Source organism: Polyergus mexicanus, unplaced genomic scaffold, assembly GCF_030449975.1.
Source record: "Polyergus mexicanus isolate NDT 795.1 unplaced genomic scaffold, iyPolMexi1.0 SCAF_1, whole genome shotgun sequence".
Lineage (NCBI taxonomy): Eukaryota > Metazoa > Arthropoda > Insecta > Hymenoptera > Formicidae > Polyergus > Polyergus mexicanus.
The window spans coordinates 13,078,025-13,094,781 of record NW_027223321.1 but is presented as its reverse complement, the minus strand read 5'-3'; the positions used below and the strand labels follow the sequence as shown (position 1 = coordinate 13,094,781).

General features: G+C 41.7%; 1 protein-coding gene across 3 annotated transcripts in view; it reads right to left on the bottom strand.

Moving 5' to 3' along the window:
* The window catches only part of Salm (spalt major), a 64,824-nt gene extending 56,714 nt beyond the window's left edge, over nucleotides 1-8,110 (bottom strand). For all 3 annotated transcript variants that reach the window (XM_070301129.1, XM_070301138.1, XM_070301146.1), the window contains exon 1: nucleotides 6,654-8,110. In XM_070301129.1, coding sequence (XP_070157230.1) covers nucleotides 6,654-6,759 — 106 coding nt within the window. In that variant the 5' untranslated portion in view covers nucleotides 6,760-8,110. The remainder of the gene's footprint in view (nucleotides 1-6,653) is intronic.
* Nucleotides 8,111-16,757: the final 8,647 nt, after the last annotated feature.

Here is a 16,757-nt window from a genome sequence, read left to right as displayed (position 1 = left end):
GACGGGACAGTCGCAGACACCCACGCGTTTCCCCGCATCCACGCGATGTCGACCAAAAATATTCACGCACGACAAAGGGCAAGAAACCGGTAAGTCAGCAACTATACTTTTTTCCAGATTCTTCCCTCTTTCACCTCCTTGCTTCTTTCAACGGCTTTTCTTTTTTTTTTCCGGATTCTGTCTCACTTTCGAATTTATCGATATGCGCGCGTCGTCGCAGCAGTCAAGAGTACGTGAATTTGCTATATTGAAAAAAATACCAGGAGGGAAAAAAAACCGAACCGTTTAGTTTTTATCCAGAGGTCCTCTATTCTTCTCTACTTTTTTTTCGTTTTTTTCTTTTGTTCCTCGTTTTAAAATGAAAGTCGCTACTATGTTGCAAGATGTTCGAGTTTCAATTCATATCTGACGTTTAAGCGATATGATGCGAGCTACTTAGAGTTGTGTGCCAAAACTACTTAATCATACCGATATACGTAAATAATAGCAATGAAGAAGAGAACGACAGTGATTCAACTCGACGACAGTGAAGATAATTTTATTAGAATGGGGTATGTGTTTCTCTGTAGCCATATTATTTTGTCATACGTCTCTCCATCTTCTCCTTCTTACTGCTCCAATTACTTTGTTATTTTCCGAAAGAAACCTTGAGTTTCGTTGTGCACGGCAAATACGTAAAATATATTCGTTAATATGAAAAAATATTAAGAAAAGAAAATTTTCTTTCAAATTACACGTCAGTATTTATATTTAATTTCCGTACGCAATATATTCCAACACTTTTCACGTTATACGTCTAATTTTTTTTTAAAATACATAATCGAGATATTTGTCGTGTTCGGTCGGCCTTCGAATGATATTTTTAAAGTAATGAGGAATGTAGCGGTCGAAATCGTTGATTAGTATCGGAATTTTGGTAGGTGCGACAAAAATTCACGCGCTTCTACGCCATCGTATGTCTTCCGTCATTAACATTGTTTTTAAATCATGCGTTTAAATAAACGCGTCCGAGGCCACGCAATTCCACGCATACACGGGATGCCGATCGAAAATAATCATAGAGGAAACCGAAGAGACAAGGTAAAAATCATTACGTGTCGCTCTTCCGAATATCTTTCCCCGATTCTCCATAATTTTATTGTCGCGTGAGAAATTAGAGCCGAAAATAGATAATTATCATTTATTGAACCATGCGTATGTATAAATGTGTAGATTACGTAATGTGAAAATATAAACAAATATTTACAAGCGATATTTGGCACGTATGCGACAATTTACGAGATCCATTCTCGAATCTACAAGACCTAAGACCCTTTACATCGAACATTGAATGAGCGACATTTATTTGTAAACTTTGATATACATATTATAATTGATTTATGTGTGTTATCGGCTTGAGGACAAGTTAATGAAAGCAGCGAGCGATTAATAATAAGCAAAACTGTAACATGATAACCATGCGTCTCCTTGTACTGATACATTGTGTAACATAGTAGATATTCGCGTCTAAATATTCATACGCGACAAACGGTCAAGCGATAACGCAACATTTTTTTCCTTCATATTCTTCTTGTATCTTTAATATTTGTATGTCATTTATATATACTTTTTCCTCGTTTCACAATCACGCTATCTCTCAGCGCTCCAGTTCATATAATTTCGAATTTCTTCCATTGTTTTACGATACTCAATTTATAATAATCAATTATCCGAAATGTAGTAATAAATAATCATACTCACGCATGCATTATCGATAATTCGAGTTTCCGTATCGCTGAAAATGTAAAAAACGTTTTCGCCGAACGCGCACGATTTTAAATATTTAAACATATCTATATTTATTTGCACACGATAATGCATACAGATATGTAAACTACCTCCTCATTGTAAAGTACATCTGCATACTATGTTAAAAATATGCATGTTAAACAGCGTGGCAATAAATAGTCGAATAATATATAATCCTGCCATATTTCAATGAATATATTTTTTTTTTTTTTTTATGTCAAAAAAGGAGAGTGATGATTCAATCCTTGCATATCCGTTCATCCTCTCAATCGAGAAAATACAATGGCGAATTATGATAACCGACAAAGTATTCCCGCAACATGTGAGATAATTAACCGACGGCGGCGGACGTCACTAAAAGAGAAAGAGAGAGACTCGCTCTCGCCGCAATTTGTCAAATCTATACGCGGATCACGAGACGAAGACGCGTACTTTACAGCGCGAATAATAATCTCATTTCACGTTCGCGTGACAAGTGGCTGCTGCCCCGAAGACGATAAATCCACGTGGCAAACCGAGCGCGGCGGGAGAAGAGTGAATCGTTCCATTAGTATCTCATTGAACGTTTTAGATTTAGAGGAATGACCCGCGTGCGTCAAATCGTCGTCGAGATGAGTTCGCGTCTCGAAAGATGCTTAAATCGACGCGTCGCGCGAGTTTCGCGAGTTTGAAGCTTCGGAGAAACAAATGGGGAAGGGGGAAGAGACAGACTCTCTCTGACATAATGATGCCGGCCTCAAGAGCAATGCGCGCGCGGCCGCATATTAGGATCTATTAATATGCAGTCGATGCAAGTCTCGGACGGTTCTTAGTTACTTGTCACATATTAGCCGCCGTCCGACGCGGCAGACAACTTCCCGTCCCCGACGACGGACACACACGACGGGACTTCTCTCTATTCGGTTGTCAACGATCTCCTTCACGTCAGCATATTCCTACACTGTTCACCGATCACTTAAGGGAGGAAAGGGCCTTGAAAATTCTCTATACACTCGCTCTTGACGAACGAACTATTATACGACGTATCTACAAAAATCTTCCAACGGAAGTGACAATATGTACTTGCGATTTCGATACATTCGCGAATGATGTATAATCCTAGCAGTATCCTCAAGCCTCGTCCAATTCTCAAACGATTGTAAGTTACGATCAAAAATATCCCCTTTTCTACACGATACGTTATTCTGCTATAAAATATTATTCCTAATATAATTCCATTTTTTTTTTTTTTTTTTTTTTTTTTTTTACTTACACAAAAAGACACTGTCATACTTTATCGCAACGATAATTAATAAAGTTCAATTTTGAACGGTACCTTGGGAATATTTTTAAATAAAAATTGGACGGTTTTTTTTGACATTCTTTATACCATTTTATTGAGATAAAACCTATATATTACAAATCTATTTCTGCCGAATGTTGAATTTTTATTTTCATTTTTTGAGTGGCGAGTATTTATACCTAGTGTTTTGTGTGTTAAATTTTTATTCTTATTCCCTAGAAATTTCCAGAATTACGTGCAACATGTTTGTTCTGTTATCGATAAAAGGAATTAAAAACAAGTTTCCAGCGAAATTAATCTTTACCAATATTTTCACACACTCGTTATAATTTTATTTCAATATATTAATCGCTTTATCTCCATCTATAATACAACGGTCTCTTGATACCGCGACTCGTCGCTCATATTTTCGTGGTATGTATAACATTAAGATAACAGCGAAAGAGAGAAATGCAAATTGATTTGTGAATACTGCGTTTCATACTTATAATTCATGGATATGTTCGTTATATCTCTCTTTGAGTGGAAAGACCGATTATAAGAAGAGCTAATTTCCTTGATCAGAAAATTTCTTATGCCAGATTACACAATAAGTATTGCTAGCTATCAATTGCCAAACGTCAAACATTGACTAATCGTAATTTTAATAATATCTATCTATCTATATATATTTTTTTTTTTGCAGAAAAATATAACAAAGAATAAATCCGATTAACTTTGCATTGCTTTACTTATAATAAAAAGAATAATTCTGAGAGATATTCTATTTATAATAATAATAATACAAAAAGAGTATAAATAATATACAGTTTTCAACGTAAAGAATAAAGAATTAAAGAATCTTTTAATTGAGTTTCATCGAAATCGGAGAGGGAGACAGATCGCGAATGTTTTTGTAAATTGTGAAATAGATTTCTATATCTATTTGTGTGAAAACTTTTCATTTATATATCTCATATATTACATAAAGTAGAAAAATATAAACGATCGGCGAAGTCGACAGATAATAAATAGTTTTATAGCTTATTTTCGTTTGATGTTCACATGTCATATACACGTTTGTGTTAACAGATCAATTTATCATTATACGATCTAGAATGTCATAAATGGGTATGTATAAAAACATACTGACGCGATAGAATAAAGAGACTACGACATCTGATGAGGTATTTCGACGAGTCACGAAGGATATCAGAAAGATAGAAGTAATAATAATGATCATAGCATTGTATTTAACTTTGGTCCGCGAGTTTAAACTAATCGTTACCGCGGTAACCGCAGACATTTTCGATTTTGCTTCTGAGTCAGCGAGAAACCGTGCCCGTCACGTATACGCGCTCTCAGGCATGAGACGCGCTTTATGTTGTTTTCGAGATGCTCCAACTATTCGCGGAGAGAGAATACAACTCGCACAACGGGCGGGAGCTGCGGGAACTTGCGATTGAAAAAGTTGAGCGAATTAAGAGCATCCCCTTTATCGGGGCGCCTGCTCTCCGATCGTCGCGAAAATAAGGCCTCGTCGAAATTTCATTCCTTCGCGCGATCATCGATACATCTCTATACGGCGAAAAAAATAACACGTGTGCCGCGCGTATCTGAAAAATATTTTCCGCCGAATGTTCCACTCCTCCACGAAATATCCATTTTTATATCGGCGAGGCCTAAGCGTGTCCGGCATTAAATGTTAGACGTGATCTCTCGCGAATGGTACACGTACGCGAAAAATGTGTGAAACACACACACTCACAGACGAATGTCAGGTACGTGGATTCAGTAAAACCGAGTAGTTTATAGTAACGAGTTCTTATCTGCCCGCGGTCGAACAAGTTCTGGTTATGTTTAATGGCAGAGGAGGGAGGAGGAGGATGGGGGACGTAAATGTATCCGATAAAGTATATGCTTCTATAGATGGAAATCATCGTCTTAAATCCTCCACATTTGGCGATCGCGCGTGCGCGATACATAGAGGGAAATCTCGAGAAGATATATTTTCGGATATTAGTAATTTTCATTTGTTTTTTAAAGTGTTATGTAAAAATTAAAAATTCCCTTTCTCACATATCGATATTAAAATATGACGGTTGCATAAAAATTATGTTGGACAAAGATTCTAATTATACATATATATATATATATATATATATATATATATATATATATATATATATCTTGCTCTGCAATATTCAACACACTGTAACGAGCATATATACGTGTGTCAAGGAAGCTCGAAAATATTGCTGCGCAAGATTTCGTTTCTTGGCTAGTATATAAAAATCATCCGGAGAGAGATTACCCGAATCGAATTACAGACGAATTACGCACGCCAACTTCGCGTACGGGTACGAAACTTGTTTAATCGTCCCTACGGAAAGCGCGACGAGACTCACAGTCAGGATCGGGCAGCGAGATGGAAGCGTTTTATCGGCCGTTTCTTAGGCCTGGCTTTGATGTTACGCCGAGACAGGTCGGTCCGTTTATCGAAGTGGATTCGCGAGACGGCAGGCGCGCTTCGATCCGACGGAAAGTGCTCGTGAATCGGGCTCCAATGCATTTAGCGAATCGAGTGTATTACCCGAGAGGGAGGGAGGGAGAGATATGGGGAAAGAGAGGGATCCGTCTGGATTAATCTCGCGACGCATTTCACATTTCATCTACCGCGACGGCGTTAATTTACGCAACTCGCTATCGCCGGCGTCTACGCGTCTATCTCAAGAGTATCTCACGTAGTTGTCGTCGTCGTCGTCGATTTGGTCGCGAAACCGCCGATAAATAAAACGTCACAACACGGCCGCCCGGCTCTTCTCACGTAGTTTTCTCGCGCTTGTGCGCCGACGATGTCGTAAACCGTTACCGCACCTCCGGAGTGCGCTTCCTCATCGCGTTATCGCGCCACCAACTACCGAGATCGCGTAACTCGAGCTCGATACATTTCGTTCTAAACTCGTCCGAGGACGGTATAACTTGGTGGAAACGGCATTGTACGCTGTAAACGTTCGACTCGCAACGTGATCTTTACGACCTCTAGAAATTCATTTCATTTTATACACATTGTGTATATCGTGCTTGATCTATATATTCTATAAGAATTTAAGAAACTGTTGACTAATGTCATCGTATCATATTTCATGTTTTTTTTTCCCCCCGAAGACATTTCTTTTGTAGAAGCAGCGTAAGATTCTCGTGTTTATTTATATATTTCGCTAAAATAAATATATATTTAATATACTTTAGTTTCTCTCTCTCTCTCTCTCTCTCTCTCTCTCTCTCTCTCTCTCTCAGCTCAATATCTCGATCGAGAAACGCAGTCATTGGAGTGTAGAAAATTTTCCCAGAATATAAAATTCTTTTTTTCGCGAGATAAATGTTGTCGTAGAAAGGGATCTGAATTTTTCCATTGTTTTCGAAACAGTCTACAGACGCATCTTTCCTTCATCTCGCTCACAGATGTATTATCGAGAGCCGGTTCGCGTGAACGCGCGAACACGAGGCTACCGCGACGCGTGACATCCGGAACGAGAGGGGGACGGATAATCCCTCCCTTACATCCGTGCTTACTCCGGGAAAGAATGAAGGAATCACTTACGGATTTCGCTCGTGACAGTTCTAACGGCATTGATCAGCAGAGGCCCCTGGACAAGATCCTCCTCAAGATGGGCACGACTCGGTCGGGCCTGCTTTCTCCGTGACATCCCTCCGATGCGGATTGAATCAGTTCACTCTCCTCGCACTTGGACGAAGAAGAAGAAACAATCGCCGTCGGTCGGGATCGCGTCGATCGCGAGCGATCGCCCTTGTGGATCCACGTTCTCCTCTTTTTCCCTCGGGAAAGTGACAGAAAGTAAAGCGGACAAACGCGGTCAATCCAGACGTCGTCGACGATAAAACGGCGGTTGACGACGTCGCTGCAATGTCGAGAATATCGCGGCGCCCTGCATGTCTCTTTCTCTCTTTCCCTCCTTCTCTCTCTCTCTCTCTCTCTCTCTTAGTCCGAAACCGAAAAAACGCAACGACCGCTGTCCGCGTTCTTTATCGGCGCTAACTATCTAGAGGAGCCGCACCCTCCCCGCGCGAAGCGCTTCTCGCGCTTCCCCAAGCGTTCCATACGTGGATCGTCGACAAAGATGCGTTACTCTCGCCCGCCGGCCGGTGAGCGTGTCAACTCGGCCAGTAATCCATAGAGACTCGCTCCGGTATCCTAACCCATTCCCTACCCGCACGATCTCTTTACCTATGAAATAGTCCGAGATAGAAGCCGTCGTTTCCCGCGCACTAACGGAAAGAGATACCAACTTTTACCGTCACTTTGAGTCTCGTCGACGCTTCTTCCTTTCGATGCGACTCGCACGTGGTCCACGGGTATCTCTTTTTTCTCTCTCTCTCTCTCTCTCTCTTTCTCCTTATCTGTTTCCACTTGAAAAGTCGTAGACGTTCCGAAACGAGCGTCGTTGTCACAGTTTGATAGAAACCAATGTTGTTGTCTCGCGCCTGTGCTTTGTCACAGCTCGGACGAAACGAGTGTCGCTGTCCTTTTTATCACAACTGTCGCGCACAAATCGCGATCGTTCACCACTGCACACCCGGTACTCGCGACGCTATTTCGATTACCGCTCGACAATGTCGGTTCGTTTGACGACTCGCGTTAGTATGGCGGCGAGACAGACCGGTGGCATTCACGGCTGCCCTCACGTCGCGACGTTGGTAAGTACACCGGTATATGCGTACAACTTCAGTCTACTGCGATTTACACGTAATATGACGGCATGACGGTGTCTGTCTGTCATGCACTGTTTGCCCGTATACAATATACACGTGTGCGCCGTGTGCGTGTATGTTATGTGTGTGTGTGTGTGTGTATGTGTGTGTGGGGATGTGCGATGGACGCGTGAGTGTATGCGTGTTACGTATACGGTGCGTGTGTATGTGTATGTATGTGTGTGCGTGCGCGCGCGCGCGAGCGCGAACGTGTGTACACGCGTGCGTGTTTATGGGTCTATATCTCGCGCGAAATCCGCAACTCTGCGATACCTCGAGTCGGCCGGACGGCGGACGGACCAGCTCTGGGCCTGACGTCCAGACGCCCCTCTCCACCGTCTGCGAGACGCGTCCGACGTGGTAGGAGAAGAGATACCTCCCTGCGCGCGCTTCCGCCCCCACCCGATCGCGCGCTCCGCGACCGACTGCGATCGACGCGACGCCGCGCGCTCTGCCCACCCCTCCTCTGCCCACTCTCCCCCTTCCCACCACTCCTCTCCCCGCTACCAAACGCGGCCGCTCTCCCCAGCCTTCCCCCAGCAGCGCTTGCGCCCCCACTCTGTCCGCGCGCAACCTCCTTCGCGATGCGTTCCCTTCTCCGTCCGTGCGCCACCGTCACCGTCGCTGCCGCGCGCGGATACGAAGAGATCCCACCCTTGTAAACGAACGGCACAAGTCAAGCATCTCCACGCGTTATATTGTCGGGCGCGCGTCGCATGCATGCACTTTTCCGCGTGCATTCTTTCGAAAAATGGACGATCATCCGGTCAGCCGCTGTTACTTTTACGAGCGTGTCCAGGGCCTCGATTATCGACGGCTTATACCTAAATGAGTAGAGAAAGTTAGAGAAAGGTAAGATATATGGTTTCTCTCTCTCTCTCTCTCTGTCTCTCTCTCTCTCTCTCTCTCTCTCTCTTTCTTCGTCACACACTTTAGGATCTTCGTCTCGTCGTTCTCGGCGATCGTGATCGCAACGACGATATGACGCGAGAACGTCATAAGAGACCGATTCAAAAAAGGGAAAAAAAAAGAAAAGAAACGCGTTCCGAGAAGCGTGATCGAATGAGCCTCGAAAGGGGCGCGAGAGAGGAATCCTTTCGCGTCGCTCCTCGGTCGTTCGTTTCCCCTCTTGCTTCGTGTCTCGCGCTCCTCTCATTCTCCTACCTGCCCGCGCGCGCGATCCGTCTTTCTCTCTGTCTTATTCCCCCTTCCGGCGGATGCTGGATATCCCCGCCACCTAGCGGCGCGGGAATGCGAGGCGTGGCCTGTCCCGGAGAAGCGGCCGCCTCCTTATGCATTATTATATAGCGAGAGCCACTCGTGTCTCTATGATTTTATATGCCGCGCGTTTCAGCGTGAATATTCTAGCGCGCTTCTCCACGCCGCTCTCTCTCTCTCTCTCTCTCTCTCTCTCTCTCTTTCTTTTTCTCTCCCCTCTCCCTCCCATTCCGCCGCACCGCACCGCATCGCATCGTATCCCGTCCGATGCGCCGACGATATCGTGTTTTATATGCTGCCCAATTATTTTCTCGTTCCACCGTCGCGCTCGATCTGGCCTCTGGCCGTCGTCGATTCTGGCAATTGTATGCGAGACAACGTACGATCGAAAAGATCGTAACGGGTGCGTTGACATTTTTCTTCGAGGACGTCGTCCGCGAAGATCGCTCTCGTCGCGATCGAGATTTCCCGAATACACTTTCCCGCCAACAAGTATTTACCTCCTACACTCGCGTATATTTAACCGATTACTATTGTACGTAATTACCGATTACGCGCGTTGTACGTTTAAACTAGGTGATGCTCTCTGGTGATTGCAGGTTTTAAAGTGCCCGTTCTATTCAATTTCAACGAGCGAAATGTCCTCGATTGGTTACGCGCTCGCGTAGCACGTTTAACCGTGTAAAAAGAGTCGACGACTGATCATTCGATCAGATCGCGGGTATCGAGACGTCTTATTTTATAATCTAATTAAAATATAAACTGGATTTTTTTTTATCATACAATATAAAAAACTTGTACATACACGAAGATAATTTTTCCTTTGTGTTTCGAGATATTATCATAAGGTAATATTTTCGACATCAACCGAAATAAAGATTATATACTTGTCTCATCGCCAGTATATAAAAATCGTCGACAATAATCGCATTATACAGAGTGTCCCGAATTTAAATGGCAAAATTTCAAGAGCGTGTAGGGGACCGAAAAACTAAGACAAGAAGTCCTTTAGAGATTTGCTCGATTTTGCTCCATTTTAGAGAAAATCGCAAAAATTCAATCTCCCATTGTCAATTGCTCTCTTGAGTCGATTGGCACCGAATAAACTTTCTGCTTCAAGATTCCTTACGCATGTAAACACTCGATGTTATCCTTTACGATGCCAATCAATTCAAGAGAGCAATTAAGAGACCGCATCATAGATGCAGTGCACCAAATATCACTAGAACAATGTTTAGCTGCAATTAATGAGGTCAGTGTTAGATGTAATGCTTGCATTGCCGCAAGAGGGCAACATTTCGAACAATATCCGCATTAAACAGACGATAACGTAAATAAAATGTAAATAAATAAATAAAAAAAAAACGAAAACTTATTGTTTCTTTTTTTGTGATTTTCTCCAAAATGGAGCAAAAGCCTCTAAAGGACTTTCCGTCTTAGCTTTTCGGTCCCCTACACGCTCCTGAAGTTTTGCCATTTAAATCGGGGACACCCTGTATAATGCAAATAAGACACACTTAAAAAAAAAACACAAGAAGCATATATATTACTTTATAAATACATCGTCGAATATAATCGCGCGAAACGCGTATCGTTTTACGTTTCTTCGATACACTTAATAATATCTTGTCATATCGCGTGGCGGTAGAAACGCGAGAGAACAGGTGGATCGACAGGATGATTGAAAGAAGGGGGGAAAACGAAGGGGGTGGACAACCAGCGAAGGCTGCGGTAAAGCGGCAACTGGAAAAGCGAACGAGGTGTGGGGGAGGGGGAGGAGGGAGAAGATAAGGGGTAAGGCGAGAAGATCAAGACCGTGGATGGGGTGTATGGAGCACGGCAACGGTTGGATACCTCACGGAATCTCGCGTATGAATAAAGCGCCGATTATAGTTCAGGTGTTTCTGGCACCGAGCTCCTCCATTGTGCTCGGATACACAGCCATAAGCTGGCAGCGGAGCGTGGGATCTCTCTCGAATGGGGAATTTTAATTATTGTTAATTTCATCCAATTTTCCTCGACGAGACTCTCCATTCTTGTCGCGTCGTCAGTTATCGTGCTTTGAATGTCTGCGTTGAATAATAAATAATTGAGATATATAGACACTGCTTGAAATATATATTTTTACGATAATTTTGATACGTTAAAGTAAGAGAGAATTCTGAGTCGTGCAATTTTTTTTTTTTTTTTTTTTTTATAATAATTGAAAGACGATAACGTTTAAGGAATTAAGAAATGTAGCGCCGTAATTTATTGCAAAAAAAAAGGACGATAAGAGCGTACTAATTAATTACCAATTCAGGATTCTCATATGCTAATCTTATATTTTTCAATGGTTTTACATTATTGTTGTTTCTTTATATTTATGCAGTATTTATGAAGCATCGACGCATTTCACGTTTGATAAAAAGTATACCGAAGCCAATTCCATTTACTGCAAACTTAACGCGCGCGTCTCTCAACCAAATGCAATGTCAGTCCGTTCTATGAGCGGAATTTCATTCACGGTTCACACAAGTGTTTGTGAATCTACTTTGTGATTTTATCATTACTTAATCGAACAAACATTACGGTGACCCTCTAGTTTTTGCGATATGTTATATTCCGATATGTTAAATTGAAAAATATTGTGAAAATATAATGAAGCGCTTTGTAAAAGGAGATATTTTAATGAAAATAATAATCTCTCTCTTGCTCTCTTTCTCTCGATAAAAGAAAAATGTAAAAATTGTTATGAATTAAACAACATTGCACATATGTGTAATATAAATATCGTGTATAAAATAAATAAATACTCGCGTTTTTTTTATATATCCACATCTTTTTAATTGTCATTCTTAAAGATCATTCTTGAACGTAAAATCGCGTTACATTATCATCGTACGTTATTATATTTTATCCGCACGCAAAATGCCACCGCTTCGAAAAATTGTATACAACCGCGGTTTCCCTCTCGAGGGCCTGTTAAACTAAAAAACGCATTTTTCTCCCTGTGTTTCGAACAGGTTTATTGTTCTCCCCGACTCATAATTTTTGCGTAAAGATCTTTGGGGGCTATAATGTGTGTGCGGGTAGGGCTCGAGAAAAGGGTGGTCGGTTGTGAACAAGCGCCGGCGCCAGGACTGACACCTGCAGTGGCGCATCTTTCCTCCTAGGATTAGCGAAGATACCTGCTCTTCCTCTTTTGCGCGTCTTTCACGAACACCCGGCATCCGTGTGCGTTCTTATAAACATCCGCGCCTGTTCAAAATTCGCTGCTCGACACAATGCCGCGCACAATGGATTATATAATAAAGGTTTGTTAATTATGCTAAGAAGAGGATACGCTTGATACTTCCTCCGCGTCACAGCTAGATAAACTTCCGAGTAGCTCGTATAAATCATTCCATTAGTCGCGCCAGCCTAAGCGATATGCATACGAATATAATTATGCTTCCAGAAGAATATACGATTTCTGTTGAATCGACGAGAGAGAAGTATGCGTATTTTTAACTCTAGCTTTTTTTATTATTTCATCAAATAGAAATTAAGTGATCTTTCTCGAACTTTTTATTTTTCATCCGTGTAACATATAAAATGTTTTCAATTTTCATTAAACAGTTAAGCGGGGAACACACACTTTTGCATAAGCGCGTAATCATAAGCATAAGAAATTTGATTGGTCAATTTTCTTGCGCATAAGGAAACCGACCAATCAATTTTCTTATGCTTATGATTATGCATTTATGCAAAAGTGTGCGCTCCCCGCTTTAATGAATGGAATTATATATGTACATGAAAGGAATTGGAAAAGGTATTTTGTTACGATACTATGACGCTTGACCACGTGTACCGACTTTCTCGCGAGCAATCGTGTACCCGTCATAAGTACGCTTTCCGACATTTGCATCTCATTCTACATCGATAGATTTGCGTCAAACACTGTGGACCAAACTGAATCCTGACGAGATCGCAGTATTAAAAGACCGCAGAAAATCCGCCGCAGCAGGTGGCAATCCTTCTCTCTCTCTCTCTCTCTCTCTCTCTCTCTCTCTCTCTCTCTCTCTCTCTCTCTCTCTCTCTCTCTCTCTCTCTCTCTCTCTCTCTCTCTCTCTCTCTCTCTCTCTCTCTCTCTCTCTCTCTCTCTCTCTCTCTCTTTGCTCGTACGTGGGGCATAAAAGTCATTCGTGGCGGAAGGATGGGAAGGAGGATCAGCAAATTGACGCCGTTTAGATTGCGCTACATTCAATTAAGGCTGCGGAGAGGCGCGGCCGAATAAAAACGCGCGTATACTTTCGCGGATGTTCTTTTATCATTCGGCGCGTTTCATGTAGATTTGTTCATTCTCCGGCGACGTGCCGTACGCCGGTGGACCGTTTCCAAAGGAGCAGCGGCGCGAGCGCGAGGTCTCCTTCCGTCTCTTAATTTCGATGGAAATGAAGCGATTTCGCCGATCTCGCGCGCGGTAACAAAATCACCGGATCGTTTTAATCTGCGCGGTGTACCATACGCTTCTTATACTAGCATCGCTGCATTAACATTTTCACCTCTGTTTAGATATGCATTATACGTTCAGTGTTTTCACGTAGCTTTTTCCACTTCTACCTTCTCCCCTCCCCTTCCCCCCTCCCCCTCCCCCCAATCTTTTTAATCTTATCATCGTGAATGAACAGTTTATATCATTTTTCTCGAATATTTTTGTCTCTTCTAGCGTGAATAGCTCGTGAGAGAAATTTTCTTTAATAAAAGTCAGTTATGTTTAAAAAAAGTCAAGATTATTTTTTAAATATAACGGGAAGGGGAGGGACAAAGTAGTGGTCATTTTGAATTCTTAGAGTCAAAATTAAGGTATATGTGGATATAAAAAATTTAATTTTCTCTGAAACAGAACCCTAACTGACGATTTGAAATTTCTCATGAAAATTCGGAGCGGCTTATACTTGAATCTGGAAGCGGAATCGAGTCCCTCGGAATACTCGAGATCCCGACGGTGTCGGTGTCCGGTCCGTTGGTAGAAGGTAAACGGAAGAGATGGAAGAACCCATACGGGGGAGAGCTGGGGATGTGATCCAGGTTTATGGCTCCGGTGGCAAAAGAATAGATATGACGTATTCATGAGGATGGCGCGGGTTTGTCAGGCAGATGGCATAGCGATAGCGGCGCGTCGGATCTCTCCGAAGAAAAACACGAAATAGTTGCGTCTCGCTCGAGGCGAGACCGGACCTGTTTTCTATCACCTTTCCTCGCCTCTCTTCGCGTCCAGGATATTCCCGTTTCTTCCCTCCTTGCCGCCGCCCTCTTCGCCCTCACCCCTCCCCCCCCCCCCCTCTTCCTCCTCTGTCGCAATAAAATCCGATTTGACGTCAATTTATCTACGGACATATCCAGTCAGCGCGGCGGCATCGCCAGAACGCGGGCCCTTCTCTCCTCTTTTTTTTCACGACATCCGCGTTCACCGTCACAAGGCACGTTGCGCATGAATTTCGTTTATAAACTACCGATCACCTTTTTCTCTTCCACCCGTCCCGGCTAATAAGACGACGGTGGGAGTAACGGATATTGTTACTGAGGGTCCGCGTTGGAAATAATATTAAGGACCGTATTTATATCGAGCGGCTCCTTTTCTCTCCCGATCGGTATCGCGAACCGATCGATGAGAAACAAAAAGGGATACCTCGCAACGCTTCTCTCGGCGGAAAAGCCGGTATTCATTTAAATTACATGGATGAGCGAGATGAGAGCGGTTGATAACAAATTCGTGCGTGCGATACCATATCTTTAGCAGGTACAAGAAACAGAATGAACGATACAGAAAATAAGAAAAATTCTAAAATTATATTTGCCTCTTTTTTTAATAGCGCTATTATTCTCTCTCTCTCTTTCTCTCTCTCATTCTAGGATTCTCATTTAAAAAAAATAAATTCTTTAATTGACTTTGTGATTAACATAGAAATAAAGGGTGCAATTCTATCCGCAATCTGGCTTTTAATCTCGTGAAAATGTGCGCTACGAGAGGAAGTGAACTCTGGATTCCCTATAGCCGCTTTTCTCGGCAAGTTGACACACACACACACACACACAATGTATAGCTTTACACCTATATTCGTATATATGGAAGTTACCGTCTCTATAACATATATGGAGAGACTGGTGTCCCTCTTTTCCCTTTTCTTCCTCGTCTCTCCTCAACCGAGTCTTCATATGCAACAAACGTGATTGACAAGACGATTGTGAGTGAGTAGTCGTAGATAAGAGAAAGATGAACAAGTCAGTGAGGGTGGAGGAGGGGCAGGGCCAGGGGCAGGGGCGGGGGGAGTGAGCGCGTCATAACGGCATAACGAGCGAAGTGCTGATACGAGCAATTCCGAACGGTTTCTCACCCGTCTTTGATTTATTCGTCTTCCTTTTCTCTGAACTTTTTCGATAGTTACCCAGCAGACTTGAATCTTTGGCATCCCAAAGGATGCTAGAGAATCTCCCTTTTTCTTTTTACGTGACAAACGCTTCTTGTTGTTAGTGCCTCGGCAATTGATGTGCTTTTTTTTTATCTCTGTGGGATGTTATGTTTTCTCTTTTATTACTTCTAGAAAAAAAAAAATATATATATATATATATATATAGAAATATATTACATCGCGATATATACCGTATTTTATATGCTAATTACAATGGAAATTTATTGCCGAGAAATTTAATTCAGAGCTCATGTAAATGTGCTCGCATATATATAATATTTGCAATTTGAAACTCGTGTTAATTTCTCATGTTTATATGTCTTTTGTAATAAATATCTTGGCTCTTTCTCTTCCCGCACATAATATTATGCAAGTTGTGGATTTTTTTATATATTATCATTATCCGTTTAAAGTATTATCGTTATCGTTACATGTACTATGCAAGAAGAAAAGAAAGTATCTCGTAGAGACGACCTTAGGCAGTAAGGCCAAGGAACATCTGCGTCGACTAACGAGGATTCATGTCTCGAGTTGTATTATTTAGTTGTGTAAATGTATCGTCGATATGTAATTCGGGCAAATAATTCTTCATTAATTTTTTTTTTTTTTTTCTCTGATCATGTTCTCTATCTTCTTTCCTTCATTAATGCTCTTCTGCTGTAATATCAATTTTTAAAAGAGCATATAACTTTTAAAGCCGGATCACTGATAAGGTAATGAATAAGCCAATGTCAACTGCAAAATAATTTTTCTTTTTTTAATACGGTATAATAAAATATTCGTGTATAGTTGTAAAGTATCGTTAGATTAATTATTAACAATTATTATTAATCGTTTACATTCATGTCAAAATATAATATAATATTTTGCTAATAATTATGCAAAAAAATAAGATTAATAATACGAGTATATAAATATTGTATATCTGTTGTATTTTTTAGGTTTCCCTGTGTCAGCTTGATTAACTTTTTACAACATAATCTCGCGTTTTTACACAATTAATGCATGAAACTTTATTAGTAATAAAAAGATAATTAGTTAATGTTTTATTGAATACAATATCGCGATTCTGACTTATTCTCCCTTTCATAGATGCGATATATGGCAATTTTCTAAAATAATAGATCTCAGAGACTTTGAGAATTGAAGTTCTCTATAGCAAAGTCTTCGATAAAATCGAGCCAAGAGGAGACATTCGGCAGCCGTAATAACAATAATAATGCATCTCGTGGAGGAGACAAGGTAAGAACGCGCTCAAGGTTGGCAGAAAGGGACTCGGGTCG